This window comes from Buteo buteo, chromosome 9 (genome assembly GCF_964188355.1).
Source record: "Buteo buteo chromosome 9, bButBut1.hap1.1, whole genome shotgun sequence".
Lineage (NCBI taxonomy): Eukaryota > Metazoa > Chordata > Aves > Accipitriformes > Accipitridae > Buteo > Buteo buteo.
In genome coordinates this window covers 40,805,613-40,826,634 of record NC_134179.1, presented here as the reverse complement: position 1 = coordinate 40,826,634, position 21,022 = coordinate 40,805,613, and the positions used below count along the sequence as shown (strand labels likewise).

General features: G+C 44.5%; 1 protein-coding gene across 15 annotated transcripts in view; it reads left to right on the top strand.

Moving 5' to 3' along the window:
* GJC1 (gap junction protein gamma 1) overlaps positions 1-21,006 on the top strand; it is a 28,399-nt gene extending 7,393 nt beyond the window's left edge. For 3 of the 15 annotated variants that reach the window (XM_075036154.1, XM_075036152.1, XM_075036153.1), the window contains exons 2-4: positions 13,091-13,204; positions 14,975-15,050; positions 15,184-21,006. In XM_075036154.1, the coding sequence (XP_074892255.1) occupies positions 15,203-16,384 (1,182 nt within the window). In that variant the 5' untranslated portion in view covers positions 13,091-13,204; positions 14,975-15,050; positions 15,184-15,202 and the 3' untranslated portion in view covers positions 16,385-21,006. Of the gene's footprint in view, positions 1-6,116; positions 6,214-7,127; positions 13,205-14,974; positions 15,051-15,183 lie in introns of those variants that run through there. The other 12 variants (XM_075036164.1, XM_075036160.1, XM_075036162.1 and 9 more) reach the window with 9 other exon arrangements.
* The last annotated feature ends 16 nt before the right edge of the window (positions 21,007-21,022 follow it).

The window sequence follows — 21,022 nt, the reverse complement described above, 5'->3', positions numbered from 1 at the left end:
GATCTGGGTGTCTGCAAAATCCGATTCCCTGGAGGATTGTGCTGGAGAGATATCGACAGAAATAAATCATTGCTGCCCTTCAAGTGTGCCGACTGCATGAGATTTGTTTGACAAGTAAATACTGAATACCAGTCGGCTGTAAGTTATCAATGATTAATAACCTGGGGTACCCAGGTTCCTTTTGGCTTTCGCTAGTACCTCTCTTTTAGCTGATTCATTAGCGTGCTCTTCCCACAGGCCCCTGGGAGATGCTCACTCCTGGCTCCTTTAGAACAGCTGCACTGGGTCAGACTGAAGGTCTGCCTGGACCAGAGTCCTGTTTCTGACACTGGCCCAAGCGCAGGCTGCAGCAACAGCACGGGAGGAGCATGTTTGAAACCCTGCTCAGCATTTTGACTGCTTTCTGCCTAGAGACTTACCCGTTGCATCAAGCACTGTCTCTTTTTTTCAGTTTTTAAGGGGCTTTTGTTCTCCAGGCTACTCCAGATTTTACAGCTCCCTACATTCTTTCCCCCTTCAGCCTTCTCATTTTTCTACTGTTCGTCCTATACCAGCCGGTCTGTACCTCTTCTCTGAAGCTGCTTCTGTTTTCCATTTCTGTGATGGGGGACGGTGAGAGTGACCAGAGCTGTACACTGCAGTTGGGATGCAGGTGAACCACGGGTGCTCATGGTGACACAGCAGCATGTGCTGTTCGTGTGCTTGTCCTTCTCTAACACTGGTAAAATGCTGTTGGCTTTCTGGAATGTGCTGAGCGGTACTGGAGCTTTCATGGAACAGCCTGACAGCCCCAAGAGCTGATTGCTGAGGCCATCTCAGGGCACATCTTTTTTACTGTGAAATTGAGATTTACTTTTTTTTATTCAATGTATGCATCACTTTATCTACATGGAATTTCATCTGCCATTTTATTACCAGTTACTTAGAGTCATAAAGTCCTTTTGCCATTCCTCATGGTTGCTTGTCTTCCTTGCCTTGCATATTACCGTCAGGATCCTTGGTCACATCCCACTCACCTCACTGTTGTGTTTTACTCAGTGTCCTGGTCCAGCACAGGTCCCAGCCTCTCTGCCTGTGAAACTCCACTGGGACCTCCCTCCCTTGCAGGAAATGACTGTTTACTCCTACCCTTTGTTATCTTTCACCCAGTTGTTTATCTGCAGGGACAGTTCCTTTTCCCGTGTGGCCTTTCAGTGTCCCTGCAAGAAGCCTTTGATGAGAGAGGCTCACAGACCTTAAAAGTCCAGGTAGTCTGGAGCCTTTTGGGAGGCTGGAAGTCCCTTTACAGAAGCCACACTGACTTTTCCTCCAGTATATCATATTTATACAGATATATCAATTGTCCACTAATTCTGATCTGTATAATAATATCTGAGTAGTCCTGTACAAATGTTGGGTTTGGAGGTCTGCAGTTTACCAGGATTTTCTTTGTAACCCTTCTCTTACAGAGTTGGCATGATGCTTGCCTCCATGTACCAAGGTGATTTTAAGAAAGGCTGTAACCCAGTCAGCTGTTCCAGCTCTGAGCTTCATCAACCTCTCTGGTGAATGCCACCCAGTCCTCCCTGCCGTTACTCTTCCTTTTGGCTCCTTATTCTGTAACCTCCTCTCCAGTCACTTCAGTGTGAGCCAGTTTCCCAGAGAGTCCCCAGAGGAATGGGGCTAGTGAGGAGGCTGGGTCTGTTTTTAGTACTGTGAGTAGGTGTGTAAAGAAGCCACCTAATTTTTCCTGTGTGGCATTGTCATCTCGTTTAGTAGCATTAAGAAATGAACCTGTTCCTGGTGGTGGCTTTCTGTAGGGAGGTTCCCTCAAAATGTGGATGGGTATTTGAAGTGGTGACAAAGTGGTGGGGGAGAAACTATTTTAGTCATAGGATAGATGGCAGCAGCGTGGCCAGCAGGTCGAGGGAGGGAATGCTCCACCTCTGCTTTGCTCTGGTGAGACCCCCCCCAGAGCACTGCGTCCAGCTCTCGGGTCCCCAGCACAGGAGAGACATGGACCTGTTGGAGCAGGTCCAGAGGAGGCACAGAAATGGCCCAAGGGCTGGAACAGCTCTACTATGGAGAGGCGCTGAGAAAGTTGGGGTTATTCAGCCTGGAGAAGAGAAGGCTCCAGGGAGACCTTACTGCAGCCTTCCAATACTTAAAGGGGACTTACAAGTAAGAGAGATTTTTTTTTGACCAAGGCCTGTAGTGACAGGACAAGGGGCAATGGTTTTTAACTGACAGAGGGCAGGTTTAGATGGGACATACGGAAGAAATGTTTTACAATGAGGGTGTTGAGGCACTGCAACAGGTTGCCCAGAGAGATCGTGGATGCCCCATCCCTGGAAATGTTAAAGGCCAGGTTGGACGGAGCTTTGAGCAACCTGGTCTAATGACAGCCCTGCCTGTGGCAGAGGGTTGGACTGGATGATCTTTAAAGGTCTTTCCCAACCCAAACCATTTTGTGATTCTGTGAACTTGGCAGAGTAGGTATGAGTTGCCTTAGTGAGAGAATCTACCAAATAATCAGTGGTTTCTGATTAGGAATTCCCATGCTTGCAGCTAATGCCCCTTTTCTTTGAGTGAATGATATGTGATACAGCAGATGCTCAAATATCCTTTGTATTAAGAATATTTTTGCAAGCAGACCTACTCACCTCTGCATTAGAAAATGGTTGGGCCCCTTGCACATACCAGTGATTTAACCCTTCAGGTAAAGTGATAGCTGGTATAGTTGGTAACAGATCTTTGAATATGTGCTAGGAAGAGTGGTAGGGCTGTGTCTGCATTCATCACTAAAGCAATCTAGTGTGTTAATGTTTTTTTGTTTCCTGTGAATGTTTTATTCTAGTAATGCAGATGGGAAATTACTTGTATCCAAACTTGCAGCATGGCCTTAGCCAGACTTGGGAATGAACCGGGTTGTCCAAAGTTGCTCTCTAAAAGGAGATTCTTTTGTTGGTACAGGTTCTGTTGTTATATGCTCGTATTATTTTCTTTTAGTCATAAGAAGAGTAAAGTTTTTTACAATCTTTGGTGTTCTAGATATTTTTCTAAGTAAGATCTTTTAAGGCCAAACTGCTGACCTGGCCAGTGCTTTATGCTCCTGTTTACACTGATGCCCACTTTGGGTTGAGACAGCAAGTTGTGATTTCTCTGTGGTCATGCTAAATGGTAGTGATCTGTTGTCTCCTGGTTGGAGCTTGAAGAGAACATGTACAGAACAAGCATGAAGTTCACTCAGTGACTTAACAAGGTTGTATCAAGATGTAACCACCCTCCTAAAATCTTGAAAGCTTGGAAATAAGAAACTGGGGGAAGCTTGGCACTGTTGCATTGCCCACAATTGTGCGTATAGTATCTCAGTGTGCTTTTTTCCATCTCCAGCGGGACCAAAAAGCAGTATATACCATAGCCTTGTCTTCTTTGCACTCTTACATCAAGTCACATGCCTGGCTTAAGCAGTTTCCATGCATTTGGGAGACTAATTTGCCTTAAATTTGCTGCTAGTTTTCATAATCTGAAACCTGATAAAATACATGGCCATGTAAAGCAGTCAGGTGGCAAAAAATGACCCACCTGCTACTTTGTGCTCGGTGAAGTGCGCCTTTCTCTGTGGCATGAAGCACGGAGGGAAAAGGGTGTCTAGTTTCCTCTCATAAAATATAATTTATTTGTGGCTATTTTCAGAAGGAAAAAAACAGTTGGTATGCGTCTTCTTCCATCTGGTGTGATGGCGCATCGGGAGTTCAATCAGTGACTGCTTCAGGTCTCTTCCCAAGGGTGTCTAGAAAAGTATTCAAGTCTTCCAGAAAATGACAATTTAGGGTTTGTTATTTCACTATATGAAATGGTTTTTTTTCAACAAATAATTCACTTACTGAATTTATGTGCATATTTATATTCTAAATTTTATCTTTGGCAAAATAAAGCTGTTAAGACTCCTGTTGAACTCAAGCTGGAGTAACATTTTAATGCCAGCATAGCAGTCTGCTCTGATATACTATGCTCCTTTTCTCAGAACAAATCGTACTTCAATTTACTGAAACAAAACTCTTCAATTATTTCTGCAGTTTGGTAGCACTTGAGAGAAGTTGAAGCAGCAAGCCAGCACTTGGCAGGAGAGTGGGCGAGCTCACCTGGCAAGGTTGTGTTTTCGCTGCTGTCTTGTTGCAGTGGACCCCTTGCTCTCTGCATGGCTCTGGAAGGAGCATCTGTACAGTGCGTGGCCATGCGCGTGCTGGGTGCCGCGTTGCTATAGAGAGTGGTTTTGATAGTCTGGTGAGGTGCTGTCATTCTGACCTTGGCTGTGTTCCCAACACCATCCTCATAGATTGTTGTGGCGTACAGGTACCAACCCTGAGAAGTTGGCCTTCCAGCATGGCTGGCTACCATCCTCCTGAGCTTAGTGCTCTCCACCTAAGGAGACGTACAGCTGTGTAAAGTCACGGAGGTCTGCAAAGCTTTCTGGTCCTCCGTATCTCTGCGAGTGGAAAGTCCTGACCAGGTTTAGCAGAGCTATTCCAAGTGTTGGATGTTTTGTAAAGCAGTTGGTGGTGAGGGTTTGCAATGTCCTCATCTGGCTTCTGAACATCCTTCTCTAAAAAGCTGCTGTTGAAGAAAATGTTACATGAATTTGGTATAGTTGTAGGGTGAGGCAGTGTCTCATACTAGACCAGATGACAGAGCTGGGAAACAAAAGTCTTTTTTTGAATTTGGGTCACAGTGAAACAACTGCCATGTTGCAGAATGGGTGACTGAGGACATTGTGACAGACTGCATCATGATATGTGGTATCTATTTTATTTACAAGCCATTCATGCTATTTTTTGAGGCTTATCTATGAAGCAAACACTGTCGTAGTTTCTTTTGACTGTCATAATATGGTGGTGGGTGAATTAGGTGTTCATCCCCATTCAATTGTCTCCCACTCAGCTGAATGAAAGCCTTTTGATGTACAGGAGCCGACAGAATTGCTCTCTTTTGGCTTCTCTCTCCTTTCCTGAAATGGCTGTGAGAGTGATATTTGGGTCAGCTGCCTCCAGTCTGTCATTTTCTTTTGACACTCATCCCTCTGAGCATATAGGAGGAGCCCGATGGGGAAATGCTGTGGTGCTGTTGGCTGCAGTGGAATCAGGAGTAGTTAAAGGGGTGTTGTGGTTATTCGAATCACTAATCACGTCAAGACAGGGAAATCTCTCTGATGCCTGACTGAAATGGTACGCGAGTGAAGATGGCTTTACCCAGACCTCGCTGCAAGAGAGGTGGGGGGACCCAGGTAGGTGCACAAATGCTCTGGCCCCTACAAAGGCTGTTGCTCTCCAGCAGCACGTGTCCCTCGGTGGCTTTGCCGTGGATGTAACACTCAACAGTACTTGTGTGTTCTTCAATTTGGACCAGAGACCTTTTGGGTCTGTCGGGCAAAATACGATTTTTCCTTTTTTTCTTGCTGCAGTGCTCTGTGTCTCGGTATGGAAGGGCCCATCCATAGGTCTGAAGGGTCAGGTAGGGCATCGTGCTCCTGTTCCCTTTGAGTGCACAAGTTGTTCTGCTTCACCTGGGCTCTGCTTTTCCCCTGTGTGTCTCAGGGTGCAGCCCTGCGTGACAGTGTCGGGCCTGCCTGCACAGGTCCTGTTGCAGACTTTGAAGCGGGATACTGTCCTGCAGTTTTTTTCCCTCCACTGTTCGCAAGCCAGCAAGCGCGTCCTGAAATGAGCTGAAGCTGTGCGATTCATTGGTAGGTGTGTGCAGTAATGCCAGCCCCGCTGTCCATTGCACTCTGTTGCTTTGGAGTGGTGTTTGTCTCTTGGTACCTGCCTTTTGTCATCATTCCCGCTGCATTTTTTCCATCTTTACCTTTCCATTGCCTGTATTTGTTAAAATAACTGCTGAGAACACAAGTGAAATAGTCAACAGTACAATATTTTTTATTAAAGTATTGTATTTATATCACGCCAGTGCTAGTGGAGCTGCATGGGGCGTGTCGGGGGTGACTACACAGCAGCAGCCTGTGCTGTTTTGGTCAATTGTCCCGCACTTTGAATGGGAAGGATATTAGGTCTCAGCATCACTTGCCTGTGTGTTTCAAGTCCCTGTAACTTGTGCCCCTTCTGTCACATTCATTCTTCCAGGAAAAGTTGCTTTGCTGCTGTTGTCCCAGACTCTTCTCAGTGGTACCCAGGGAATGGTGATGGGCAGAGATTGAAACACAGGAAACTACACTTAAATGTAAGAAAAGCTTTTTTTACTCTGAGTGTGGTCAGACGTAGGAACGGCTCGCCCAGAGAGCTTGTGGAGTCTCCATCCTTGGAGGTATTTAAAACCTGGCTGGATGTGGACCTGCCAACCTGCTCTAGCTGACCCTGCTTTGGGAGATAGAATATGGTAATTTAAACTACCAGTTGGCAGAATATTATACATTTCTTAGGGTAATGCATATGGATACAAGGAAACCTAGTGGTTAAGCATCTTCAAAATATAAGTAAGTGACTGAAGTAAATGGGTGGTTCTTTTGCTTACAAAGAAGCTGTCACGGCATTGGACTTGGGCATTTGGTGTGTTTGATCTCTGAAGTATTTTGGCAAGCGATAACGCTTCATGTGTCTGAACCAGGGTTTACTAGCCCTGAGCTAAGGAGCATGTGGTATCTTATTCAAACGGATATCCAGTTTGGGAGCAGCTCCTAGAGAGAACTTCTTGGCATTTGGGAGATGGGTGCTGTATATATATGATAATCTCATGGAAAAGCCTCCAGGATCCACTTGGTGTGGAAAAATGGGAATTGACAGCTTACAGTTGGGAGTGTTTTGTGGACCTGAATCCATACTGAGATGACGCTCACCCAGTCTGATGGTCATTTCAGTTGGTAGGAACACTCTTTCTTGAGGATACCCTCCTGATATTTGGATTTTAAGGGTACAAATACCAGTTCCTGGCCACATTGTCTGCAGACAGCCTGGGCTAGCAATCCAAGAGCACACGTTTTGGTTAAACACTTGGCCTTGATCTCAAAACAGCAGTGTTGGGTGTTTTCTCTAGCATGGCTTGAACTTAAGATTCAAACTCTTTGGAAAAAAAAAAAAAATTTGCCCTTTTCCCTACCCTGTAATTCCTGATTTTCAACATCCAACTAAATTACGCAGGGAAAGGGTTTTGCTGTATGCTACTGGCTCCTACATAGTGAGGAGCAAGCGTGGCAATGCTGGGGCCAAGAGCAGGGCAGGGCCCAGGTTGGTAAATTGTGCTGGACCTGCCAACACTGTATGAGGCCAGTTTGTATAGGAGCTACTCAAAACCATCTGGGCTTAGTAGGGTTAAACTATATTGTAATGAAATACTTTAAAGTGTTTGAGACTAGAAAAGAGAGATGGGTGAGATGGAAGAGGGAATGCCGTGGAGACCTGGGGCAGAGTTAACTCCCGGGTTGTTTTGACCTAAGTGTAGCAGCTCTTCACCGGTTGGGTTATTCCTAATCCACAAGCTGCGTTGTGAAGGGAGAGGGGTTACTTGTGCTGCAAACTTCCATCCTGGTACTGTGCTGGTATGATCAAGGTTTGGCACGATGCCATGTCGGTTTGAGTGTGGCTTGTTGCCCTGAGGATCAAGTGTTTCACTGCAAAGACTGTCAAACATCGCACCGTGTCTTGCCGTGTAATCTGCTGACCGCTTTATTTTCTCCATTATTACATTTCACATCACCAGAGTGCAAGCATCACCTGGGGCTTGCTTCTGCTTCTTGATACCTTAAGTCTGTAGGACAGATGTGATGAGCAGCTTAATCAGGTTTGCTAAGCATCAGGCAACTCTGTCCTGAGTTGCTACAGAAATGCTAAATTTGGGAGCTCGCTATACCAGTCTCTGAGCTGGTACACCTCGGAAGGGACACTGAATGCTGAGCGTGTATGTAGGGACTTAGGCTGACGCAGACCCCAAAACAGGTCTCCAAAAATTTCATGAGGTAATGGAGACTCTACAGCCCAGCCTCCATTTTTGATGAAGCCTGTTGTCAGGCTTCTGCTCTCAAATTAACTTGAGTCAGGCTTGCAGCTTGTCATGTCCTCGTGCTGCAGCACAGGCTGCACGGGCTGCCCCGATGGACGCTGCTCTTCCAAAGTCGGAATCTCGTGTGCTCTGGGGTATCTGCTCTGGAGATGATGCTTCATGGAGGAGCGTGGTTGCTGTAGGTGAAGTAAATGCTAGTTTTGGCCAGCATGAAACACGTTGTGATTTCATTTGAATTGTGTCACTGCAGGGGAGTGTTGCTAAAATTGTCACTTGGCCTTCCATGTTAGCATTACCTAGAGGGCACGCTGAGGCTACTGGAGGTTCATGTCTTATCTGCAAATTCCGGTTTATCTTTAAGCTGAATGCTCGGGTGGGTATATGTATGTTGATTTTCAAAAAGATAACTTTTTGACATCTTTATTTTTTTGACAGCACAAGAATCTTACTATATCTCTACCTCTTACCCATATTTTAGTGCTCTATTTATATCCTGCATAGGATCTGTGGTCTTATAATTAATTCAATGAGGAGTTTTTTAGACTCAGGGGGATTGGTCTGGGGATCAGCAGAACCTTGTTAGCATGCCTGGGATTTGAAGGCACCATTCAGAAATTGTTTCCAAGTTGACATTGACACTGTGGCTTTTTCAAAACCATTCTCTGCTGTTTGCCATGTGAGACTTGCCAGATGACAGAGTATTTATTTGAAAAAAGCACTGTGTGTTGTCCAAAAAGTCCCAGCCTTTTCACTCCCAAATATTCTTTAATATAGATTAAAAATAAAATTCAGTAGAGTTGCTTTCTTATTCTTTTTCAGCTGCACAGTGCTGTAAATGCTTCTGAAAAACATAGGAATAAAGTTGGTGGTGATTGAACCCACTTCCTTCATGAATGATGGAAGGGTGATAGCAATGAATTGTCTTATCCCAGGAAGATCCCCACATCCTTCCCCTTGTGTCCTTTAGGAGGGTGAATGCTGAAATTGCTGCTCAGGTTGGGCAGGCAGGTGGCATCAGCACAATACTCAACAGGATTTGTGGGGTGCTGGTACCTTGCTGGTACTAGGTCTGGCCACAACTTTCTCCTTTCTTGAACAGTAAAATCTTACTCATTTTTCAGGTTTTATAAAAAAAAAAAGGAACCCCCATGCTTCCTCAAAAATAGTCATAAATCATGCACTTCCTTACATTTCAATGTAAATGAGATTTGAATGAATAATGCTAATTATTCATTCATCCTAATTCAAATCCTATTTTAATTAGCCTGTGGGCCCAATTTTACTTTCATGCAGCATGAAACCTCTTTTGATTATCAACAGAATTGCCATGTGTTTATTTTTGAATTTTTTTTCTGCTCAGCACATGTCTTTTTAAACTGCTTAAAAACAAAACAAACCAAATATATCATTAATAAATTAATCAAATTTCATTAGCATGACATGGGAGGACATATTTTAAGGGAAAAAAAGTCTTCCTATAAATATTTGCCCCTTAATAACTGCCTTTTGGCTACCAAATCTTTCTCCTAAACATGCTGTTTAAGACAAACTTTGTCTGAGAAGGTGCTAATGAACTATTGAAATTCAGAGAGACTGGAGAGCTTCAGCTCCCTGTTCCCCTCTGGGAGTTGAGTCTCATGGGTGGATAGTGTGCTGCTGTGCTGCAACTTCACCTCTATTCCAGGGAAAACTCGATTGTGAGCTGAAGCCCATACCCAGATGTGGACTTAGCTAGTGGAAGGTGGCTCCAGCTATGATGGGATGGTGAGCTGGGCTAGGAAGGGTGGGTTGGCCTGTATGCCTTTGCAGTGCTGTCAGTCAGCTGTGGTGGAGAGGTCAGTTGTAGAGTCCTTCCAGCCAGGGTCGGAGTCACAGGGTGGTTTGGGTTGGAAAGGACCTTGAAAGATCATCCAGTCCACCCCCTGCCATGGGCAGGGACACCTTCCACTAGACCAGGTTGCTCAAAGCCCCATCCAGCCTGGCCTGGGACACTTGCAGGGATGGGGCATCCACAATCTCTCTTGCAGTGCCTCAGCACCCTCATTGTAAAACATTTCTTCCGTATGTCCCATCTAAACCTGCCCTCTGTCAGTTAAAAACCATTGCCCCTTGTCCTGTCACTACAGGCCTTGGTCAAAAAAAAAAAATCTTTCTTACTTGTAAGTCCCCTTTAAGTATTGAAAGGCTGCAGTAAGGTCTCCCTGGAGCCTTCTCTTCTCCAGGCTGAACAACCCCAACTTTCTCAGCGCCTCTCCATAGCAGAGCTGTTCCAGCCCTTGGGCCATTTCTGTGCCTCCTCTGGACCTGCTCCAACAGGTCCATGTCTGTCTTGTACAGGGGACCCCAGAGAACTGCCTCCCTTGACCTGTTGGCCGTGCTTCCTTTGATGTAGCCCAGGACATAATTGGCTTTCTGGGCTGCAAGCGCACATTGCCGCCTCATGTCCAATTCTTCAACCTCCAGAGTCTCCAAGTCCTTCCCCACAGAGCTGCTCTCCACCCATCCACCCCTGCCCCTAGTCTGTGCTGATGCTGAGGATTGCCCCAGCCCAGGTGCAGGCCCTTGCACTTGGCCTTGTTGAAGTTCCTCAGTTTCACATGGGCCCACTCCTCAAGCCTGTCAAGATCACTCTGGATTGCATCCCTTCCCTCAGGTATGTCAGTTGCACGCCTCAGCTTGGTGTCAGTCCCACTGTCTGCCATTGATGGAATGACATGTAACGAGTCCTGGTATTGTACATTCTGAAAGTGTTTGGCATTTGATGGCCTGGAGTGAGGCTGTTCTTAGAACTTGGCTGTTGCATGCTGCACTGCCTTATAGGTACCGTACATCTCGGGGGTATAGAGACATTGCTGGGAGTGTTTCACCAGACTAACCGTGGTTCCAGCTTCCTCCATTCTTCCTGTCCCACTGTCCATCCCTGCCACACTTCCAACTGTCTCGTCCAAAGGCAGGATTTTAAGGTTGCTACAGTAAACTGCTCCTCCAAGGTGCAGTTCTTCCCGCCCTGACTGGTGGGAGGCCATCACAGTTAGATGAGAAAGCTGAAAGAAGGTGAAATTAATCCCATGGTTAAATTAGTGTTCAAACTCACACATGGGCTGGGTAGGGGAAGCTGCACACATGAGGGGCAGTTCACTGTCTGTATGTGAACAAGAGCCGTGCTAAAATAATTGAAGAGATTTCCTGCAGTGCATCTCTTAACTTAAAGTTGATTTCTTTTCCCCATGTACCTGCTCCAAATTCTTCTTTGTTCTTTCTGGATGTCAGTGCCTGCAAAACTTTAATTCACAGGAGCCAGCTTGCTGTCAGAGATAAGCGTCATGTTATTTGCATCATATATCCTGCCTGCTCTAAAGAGCCTCCTCCGCTGGAAGTGCTGGAATGAACTTATGACAAATACAAGGAATGAAAGTCTCTCTCAAATGCACTTTCTGGCATGACTTAAATTAGCTGAAATTGCTGATGTTTTGCCTTTTTCAGATGCGTGTCAGTGTCCATAGACTTTTATTTCAAACAATGGAAAATTATTGAGTTAAATGTTGCCAGAACAACAAATCTGGGAGACGCTAAGTGTACGTTAGGTGAAGGTTACTGCAATATATCTAGGTCCTGCAGTAGATGTGTTGTAAAGGCAGAAACGCACAGCCTCTAACCTTGGCCAATCTCATGAAACTGAAGGATACCACCATTTCAAATGCCATAATTCTGCCTGGAACTTTTTGCTTTCATATTATGTTTAATGTGGATGGGCTGAACATTTCCAGTGAAAGAAAGGTTTAAAGGCAGGTCATTTTGCTTGAACAAAAATGTTTCCTTAAAGACAAAGAAGTTCTTTGCCTGCTGGTGGATTCTCCCATATTTGTGTCAGTAGCTCTGCTCTGGACTAAAACTAAATTTAGAATAAGTGACACTTTCTTGTTGAAGAGAATCAGAGCTCTTCAGCAACTTCACATCTCTGCAGCCAGAACTCTGTAATTGACAGAAGTCTTGGTTATTAAACACGCAGCTGATAACGCCGTCTTACGCATCTGAAAGCTGTGGTTAACCTAAATGTACAAGTCTGTGCGGTCAGTGTCTATACGTAGGTTTGTCACGCTGTTCATTTATATAACTGGTGGAATCCAGGACGTGAATCCCCCCCATCTTTCTTCTGAAGCAAGTTCTAAAGCGGGCCAGATGCATTGTGCCCTCCAGTGGCTGTCTCCCACTCTGAGTGGTGGCCGAGTGAGCTGAGGTGTGATCCACACGCTTCCCTGCATCTTCCTCTTTATAGCTGGTGAGGTACGGTAAGAGGCAACCAGAGGTATGTGGTCTGCAGATAGAAGACACACTGTGAAAAGCTGATAAATACCTTGAAAGAATTTGTTAGATGTCGAGGTAGCAGCTTGTCTAGAAGTAAAGATTAAGTGTCCCCTCTCTTATTGAAACCAGTCCTAATTTCAGACTTCTCTGTTGTAACCGCTGATGAATAAACATTGATGGTATCTGAAAATGTACAGGCTAGTTCCTGCTTTTGTATGTCCCGTTAGTGTCCGTGCTTGGTGGCTAGATTTGCAGTGCACCTTGGTGTGAATGTCGGCATTGTGGCTCTTACCTCTGTAATCCCCAGTTCCAGATGTGGGGTTCACTTGCCTTTTCAGTGTACTGGAGACACTTCAGGCACATAGGGTACCCCCAGGCTCACTCTATCAGCCATTTTGATTCCTAATCTGAGTGAGCTGCTGGGAAGTGCTGAACGTGTGGGTGTCTGAAGCACAGTCTCTCATCCCACTAATGCAGAACTTGGGGTTACGGAGCTGTACTTGGGTGCCTTTCTGAAATGGGGGTTCAGAGCGTGAAGCCACCTGCTGCAGTAAAGCGCTGCACTGGGACTGGAACCCTCTGGTCTTTTTTCATGTTAAAAATGTACTATTTCAGCCAATTCTGTCTACAGCATAATGGTAGCATGGTTGCGTAGAAAGAAGAACTATGATGGTAAACCTTGGATTGATTGCATGCACAACTGACAGCCTCTAGATTAAGTGATTCACCAGTAATCCTTCATTTTCTTCCCATGTTTCCCAGCTAAACAAATTGAACTCTCTAAATCTCTCACTTTTAGGCATCTTCCCCATTCTTCAGCTGGTTTTGAGACTAATATATTCACTTTCTGATGTTTAAGCAACTTCTGAAGGATGCAGACACAGGCATTGAGTGCTGTCGTGCTAACAAGGAGGTAAGATCACCCTCCTTGCTCCTGTTTGCACGTGACACAGCTAAGGGTTGCATTAATCATCTCTGCTGTATCACCAGCTCTCGTTGAGATGCTCATCCATTAGGACTCTCACTCCCTTCCCTATTAACTGACACACAGAGTAACTGCTCTCTCCTTTAAAAAAAAGACTGCTATTCTTTTTCTTAGCTGCATGTCTTTGCATTAAGCTTGGTTAAAGCGGTGGTTTTGTTTCAGTGGACTCAGCCTCTCGAGCAATCTGTTTTTCTGCATCACTGATAACTCTCATCTTTATTTGTCAGCCTGCAAACTTCTGTGCCATTTGCAGATTTTGTCAGCAGCCATTTTCAGGTTGAATCTGGGGAAGATACAGCCTAATTGCCAGGCCTGTTCCTGGTCTTTGCAGAACTTGCTGTAATTACATGCAATTGATCTTGGTTCTAATGTGGGAATCATTTGTCAAGACCTTTGTTACTTTTGATCCACTTAATATGGTCTTTTTTAATATTCTCTTGTGCTATTTTTTTCTCACACTGTCATGAAGTAATAAATCAAATGTCCTACACAGCCCATCCACATTATGTCTGTGCTGTTGCCTTTTCAATGTAACATTGAATTTCATCAGAAGGGGGATTACATTTATATCCCTTAATTCTGTATTGATTGCATCCACTCAAATTTCATTATTTTGCTTGTGAACAACTCTGTAGTTATGTGGAAGAAGTTGAATAGTTGCAAATACTAGTTTTCTTCCAGTTTCCTGGAATTTCTCCAGGTTAAGAATAAATCACTTAAGATCAGGGTGTCAGAGATTCGTCCAATTCTAGTTTTAGGGTCTTTCAGCAAATGTTGTTCTGATGTAAGCATTTCTATTAATAGTGTTTGACAAACTAATATTTGACATTGTCAGAGGGCTGAAAGATGTTGTATCCCCTGTGTCGAACAACATCAGTCCTTCCTGTGCTCGATATTTTACCAGTTTCACTCCTTAGAGCTCCAGGTGGGCCTGTAATGTCGCTAGGTTTTGTTCATTGTAATACTTAATAGTGTTGCCAGCTGTGAGTTTCCACTAATGGTTTTTTTTACTGTTAGAATTGCAGATTTATATTGATTTCTATTTAGTATCTCTTCTAAAATTTTTGACAGATAGCTTTTTTTAACTAGATTTTCCATCTACTCTTCCAAAACCCACTACAAAATACATACTAAAGTCTTTTCTGGCCTTGGAAGTGAGATTTTTAGCCTCCCTAAGGGACTGAACCCAAATCCATAGAATAGTTTGAGCATCAGGTTAGAAGTTAGATGCTCTTTACATCAAAGCCTGTCTCTAGGCTAGACCTGCAGGTTAGCACTGGTCAGGTCACCCAGGTTGTCGTGCTTTTAAATCAAAGGTAATAGCACTTGCTTCTCAGGTTTGGGCTGGGTGATTAATTTCTGACTCAAGACAGCTGGCATTGCCCCATGGAGAGAGCCGTTTCTCTCCATGGGCTATGGTTGAGGCCAGGATCGCAAGCTCTGGCTTTAACAGGGCCACCTCTGTGCAGCTAAAGTAAATCTTACTGTTAGTGGTGGGATGTAGCCAACAGTGCCCATAAAATTTCACGGGAGCTTAGCTTTCGATCCGCTGTGTTTTGGAGACTTCAGCCTCAAGTGTAAATATTTTTATTAACATTTGAAATACGTAGCAGCCATGTCTTTCACTTCTACTCGAGAGTAGCTTTGGGAGCACATTTTGTTTGTGAAATGGCAGTTAACTGCTACTTTTTTTTGTAGCAGACTTCTCAAAAGCCTGTGGAGGAGACGTAGGACCTTCAAGCAAATTCTGGCAGCTGGAGTTTCCCGGTAACAGGTGATGCTACAAACATGGTTACGTGTTGGTTGTAAAATTCTAGAGTTTTCTGACTCTTTTGGTTGAATGTTTGCAGCATTCAGGCTCAAGCTGATAAACTCATAAATATTTGGGGGTTTTGTTTGTTTTTTAGATAAAATTACTTGACCACCATGAGTTGGAGTTTTCTGACCCGTCTGTTAGAGGAGATCCACAATCACTCAACCTTTGTTGGCAAAATCTGGCTGACAGCTTTGATTGTATTTCGGATTGTCCTAACTGCTGTGGGAGGAGAATCCATTTATTACGATGAACAAAGCAAGTTTGTGTGCAACACAGAGCAGCCTGGCTGCGAGAATGTTTGTTACGATGCTTTCGCTCCTCTTTCGCACGTGAGGTTTTGGGTCTTTCAGATCATTCTTGTTGCCACTCCATCTGTGATGTACTTAGGCTATGCAATTCATAAAATTGCCCGGATGGTGGAACACAGCGAAGCTGACAGAAGAATCAGAAGCAAAAGCTTTTCCATGCGCTGGAAACAACACCGTGGCTTAGAGGAAACTGAGGAGGACCATGAGGAAGACCCGATGATGTACCCAGAAATAGAGCTGGAAAGCGAACGGGAGAATAAAGAGCAGCAGGCCCCTGCCAAAGCTAAGCATGATGGCAGGCGGCGAATCCGTGAAGATGGACTCATGAAAATTTATGTCCTGCAGCTTCTGGCGAGGACTACGTTTGAAATTGGCTTTCTCGTGGGTCAGTATTTTTTGTATGGCTTTGAGGTCAGCCCCATATTTGTGTGCAGCAGGAAGCCATGCCCACACAAGATAGATTGCTTCATTTCAAGGCCAACTGAAAAGACCATTTTCCTGCTAATAATGTATGGGGTGAGCTGCATGTGTTTACTTTTGAATGTCTGGGAGATGCTCCATTTGGGATTTGGCACAATCCGGGACACGTTGAACAACAAGAGAAAAGAGCTGGAAGACTCTGGTACTTACAACTACCCTTTTACTTGGAATACGCCATCTGCTCCTCCTGGCTATAACATTGCTGTCAAGCCAGAGCAAATCCAATATACTGAACTGTCCAACGCCAAAATGGCCTACAAACAGAACAAAGCCAATATAGCTCAGGAACAGCAGTATGGAAGCAACGAAGAAAACATTCCTGCCGACCTGGAAAATCTGCAGAGGGAAATTAAAGTGGCTCAGGAGCGCCTGGACCTCGCGATCCAGGCTTACAACAACCAAAACAATCCCGGCAGTTCCAGAGAGAAGAAATCCAAAGCAGGCTCAAACAAAAGCAGTGCCAGTAGCAAGTCAGGAGATGGGAAGAACTCTGTCTGGATTTAATGTTGGCTGAGTTTATATATTGTGTTTTTTCTCCTAGTTTATCATAACCAGCAACCCCTTGAATAATGGCTTCCATTAAGTAAATATTTGACTGCTTATTTTCAGGGATACCGTTGGCTAGTGATTCAACCTCTCAGAAAGGCTTTATACGCATACTCTAGGATTATAGAACTTTATTCTTCTGTCTTCCAAGTCAGGAGGCAAATAGATATATTTAAATCATTCTCATTGAACGGTTTATGCTGTATGTACAGTATTGTAGTACATTTATTATGCACAATTTTTTGTATTTGTACACTGGATCTCTGACGTTACACTTTTTTATATTAATGAGGAGAAAGCAATGGGTAGCTGTTAGCATTTTGCTAGTTTTATTACCATGGTCTGCAGTTTGTCGTTGTTCTTCCTTGTTTTAAACGTAAAACTTTCTATGCTGCGTTTCAAAAGTGCCTTGCACATGCAGACAGCACAGAGGAGTCTCCGGTTATCCAGGCAGCCCACGGGTGCCAGTCACTGAGCAGCAAGCAGTGAAAAGTTTGGAAAACATCTGTTAATGGTGCTCTTGACTCTGTCCTTTACAAAAATGATGTGCTACTTATAAAATGGAAGTGTCATACTATAGCTACTATGTACTACAGTTTTTTTCGCCCTGTGGAAAATTACTTACAGCAAAAATGTACGTGTGTGAGAGTACTTGTGTTCAGAGTAAGAGTGCCAGCCGTAACGCAGAGAGGGCTCAGACCTCCCTGCAAGCTTTATGCAACAGGAGGCAAGAGAGACTTGAAACTCCTGTAAAACATCAAAAAAAAGGTAAATAGAAATTACTGGATTCAGTAATCCTACATGTTTATGTGATATCTATGGAAAGAGATGTTTTTGAGGTCTGTTGTTACATAACGCCCCACTCCCCAAGGGCATGAGTTGTTACGATACCTTTTGGATAAGATTTCTGTCTTTTCCAAAGTAATCTGTTTAGATGGAGTCATGGTAATTTTGTTTCTCCGTGCATTACACTCAAGGAATAACATTCCTCTCCCCCCAGCCAGGACACATGAGCTGTCTGCAAGAGTTTTTACAAAGCCCTTTCCGAATATCAATGATATTGCCTTATTCCAGACCCCTCTTCCTTCCATTATGTCCGAGGAATTTAGTTCAGACAGAGCAATGTGTATAATTTAGATTTCTGCTTGAGAGACCAGTCAGATTTGGCATTCTGTGGTTTTGGCACTAAACTTGAATTTATAATTAGAAAACGGAGAATGCGGTACTTACTGCCTTTGGCGGTGTCTTTTTGGCAAGGATGCGCATTAATGTTTGAGAGATGCTGATAAATGTGTATGCTTTTTGCTACTATTTATAATGTATTCAGGACCTTGCTCCACTCCCTTTAGTTAGGTTTTTGTGCATTTTAATATATTTTGGGGGCCTGTTTCAAGTGGGACTGTTCTGTTTTGAGGCTACCTCAGTCCTTAGTGCCCTCGTTACAGCCTGGTCAGGAACAGGATTGAGAAGAAAGGCTCTGTGGAGGACACAGGTGAACCCATACTCCATTGCTGTCCCGCAGAACATCTAAGCATAGGCTTTATGTTAAATTTAAACTAAGGGGATACAAGCACATGCTTGCAGTTATCCTCTACCCAAGCACTTGCTGAAAATAGGTATTTTGCTGAATTGTTTTCAGTCTGTTTTCACTCTGGGACACCAGGCAGTCCAGGCATAGATCCCAGCTGTCTCTCAGCTCTGCATTTGAGAGGCATAAGTGCGCCCAGAGCCAATGCAACCCTCTGCGCGAGGTCAGCGAGAGCTTTTCCTCTTCACCTCCAGCAGAGACATTGGGAAGCAAACTTGCTTTCTGGCTTTTTGTTTAGCAGTAACTCCTGGCCGCTGCTCCGGGAAAGGAGCAACCTCTGAATTTTATGCAGAAAAGTTTCAGGGTGATGTCTTTAAGCGAATATAAGTAAGTAACACAGTAAGTACATAGCAGTTTTTAAAAGCCTGAGTGGACTTGCGCGCAGGGACAGCTAGCCAGTGACATGGGACTATCTGTGTGGGGTGAGAGGGAGTTTATTAATAGTGCTTCCGCTAATCAAACAGGAGTCTGCAGAGAAGCACGCTGCCTGAAGATGGGCAGAGAGGCTTTGCCAGCAGAAAGCTGGGAGTGTGATGGAGAAGCTGGGTGGAAAACATGTTGTCTGAAAGTACTAGAGAAAGACATTTGGAGCCTGGAGATAAACCCAATGCCTGGCTACAATCCACTCATTATCCCCGACACTGGGGTTGTTCTTTTCAGCTTCCCAAAAGGGTTACGTTGCTCTTAACCCCTTGCGGTGGTTTCGGAACAGCCTTTCACCAGCTGAATGGCAAGAAGTGAAAATCATTTCCTCTTGCTGCTCTCTATGCAAACTGCAGCAATTTCTTATTAATGGCTTAAAATAAAATCGGTTCATGACAGCTGCTTCACCCATTGTTTGTATTAGCCCTTTCCCAATTAATGTTCTAAACCGTTACCTGCTTAAAGCTACTGTCTCAGGTCAGTCCTGTGAGCTTTTGTCCACACCAGTAAATACTCCCCTTAGTGAGCAGAGTGTATAGAATATTCCAATCCCAGCACTGAATTCATACCGAAAATGCAAAGTAATGGAGCTGTTTCTGTTACTGTTTTTTTGTTTTCATTTTAATTGTGTATAAAGTGCACATTTTCTTTGAAACTGAGTGTTTGTTATTAGTAGAGGATGTCTGTTAAAGCTCTAAATGTTCATGTCTGTGACTGTATTCAGTTTCAAAGTATCTGGTTTGATTTTTCCTTTTGAAGAAATGATACATGCATTACTTTAAAATGCTCTCTTGCTTTGGCTTAATGTAGGCCATTCTGAAATAAATGTTCAGAAGAGACTTTTGGACAAAAAATACTGAACATAACTTGGGTTTGTCCTGTCATTCTCTGGTTTTGGATGCAGTTTGGGAAAAAAAAAATCTATTAAATCCAGTGGATTACTCCAGTCTGAGTGATATGGCTTCTTTTTTCCAGCAATGGAGTATCTTCCAAATATGTGAGTGAGGGAGAGGGGTATTTTAATGCTTTGTCTTAGAGCCACAACTTGGAATTTTTATATATTTGACCTTGTTTAGTGTAATAAAAGAGTCGGTTAGAAACTAACTGTGCCTTTCTGCATGTGAATTGCTCTTCAGTGACAAGAACAGTTGCATTAAAAAAAGAAAAATCTAGAAACTTTGCAAGTCAGACCTTGAGAAGGGTACCACTTATGAAAACATGAAAATCTGCATTTGTGCATATGAATGAGCATGCTGATATTGTCCAGTGAACTGTGCAGCATTAGCTGGCCTAATTTAGCTGCAATTTTTGAAGGAACATACGGGAGCTGGCTGCCCAGCTCCTTTTAAAAATTGCAGCTGAATGCCCGTCTGTTTTGCCATCACAAAAGATGGCTTTGGTAAGTGTCCCATGCTTTCCCCTCACTGCAAGTTTGACCTCAAAATTGGAAGTATGTCTAAGGAGGTATTAAGTGGTGTGTCGTGCTGTGCTGCTGCGAGAAATCTAGAAGTGAGATGGATTTGGTGGTGTGGGCTTGGAATAAAAAGCTGTTTGTTCAGAGTTAAAGAAAAAAGCATCCATATAGATGAGGACAGCGCTGCGCCTGCTTCCAGAGCGCATTGTGTCCCCAGCCTCAGCGAGGACTGTAATGGCAGAAATCGGTGATGGTGACCGAGGCAGGATCCAGCAGTGATAATTGTGCATGTTTTTGAAACCATCAGGTTACCTGAGCATCCCGCAGTCTCCACAGACTGGGAAATGCCCGCGGAGCAGGGAACAGCCCAGACGCAGCCGCCACCTCCATGCCCAGGCAGGGTAATGCCGGCTTGAGCCGTGCGGCAGGGGTTCAAGTGCACGGATAACCGAGGAGGTACAGCGGGGCCTGGGCTCCTGCTGCGTCGCCCCTGCTGCTCCAGAAGGACGCTTAACCTCGCCGTTATCTTTAAGCATGTGATTATCTCTGTATGAGTCAATGCAGCCAGCTACAGGCATCCAGCTAAGCATGTGCTTAAGTGTTTTAAAGTGTAGAAGCCTTCATTTAACAACGAATTTGCAGCAAGACATTCTGAAATGCTTCAGGCGTTTAACCATACCTGAAAAAGGAGGGTACAGTTGCAGCGCTCTTTGCTTGTGATACATTTCTTGGGAACTCGTCTAATAGAAGCCGTCATGTGATGGCTGTGTTTGATCTTGTGCTCAGAAACAGCCCGGGAGCAGAAAACCCCAAGGTCAAAGCTGGGATTGTATGCAGTCACCCCAGGCTTGCTTCAGTTGCTCCGTGCAGATGCACAGTGCTGTTGGAGATGCCCCTGGGTATTTTGCGTGGCCTCCAGCTGCTGCTCCGAGAGGGTGCGTCTCCCAGGGGTCCTGTGTCACATCTGTCAGCCCTGCGTGGATGCCTTGGGTGCTCGAGGGCCCCTCCGGCAGCACCACGCGCCTGATCCCAGACGTGATCCCAGCTGATCCTTTGTGTCGCTGGGCAGCCCAGCTGACAGCTCCACCTCGTTTTCCTCTGCTATAAAGGGAGGGTAACGCGATTTATTTCATACCGGGTATTGCAAGTATAAATTAGATCCTCTCTGTGG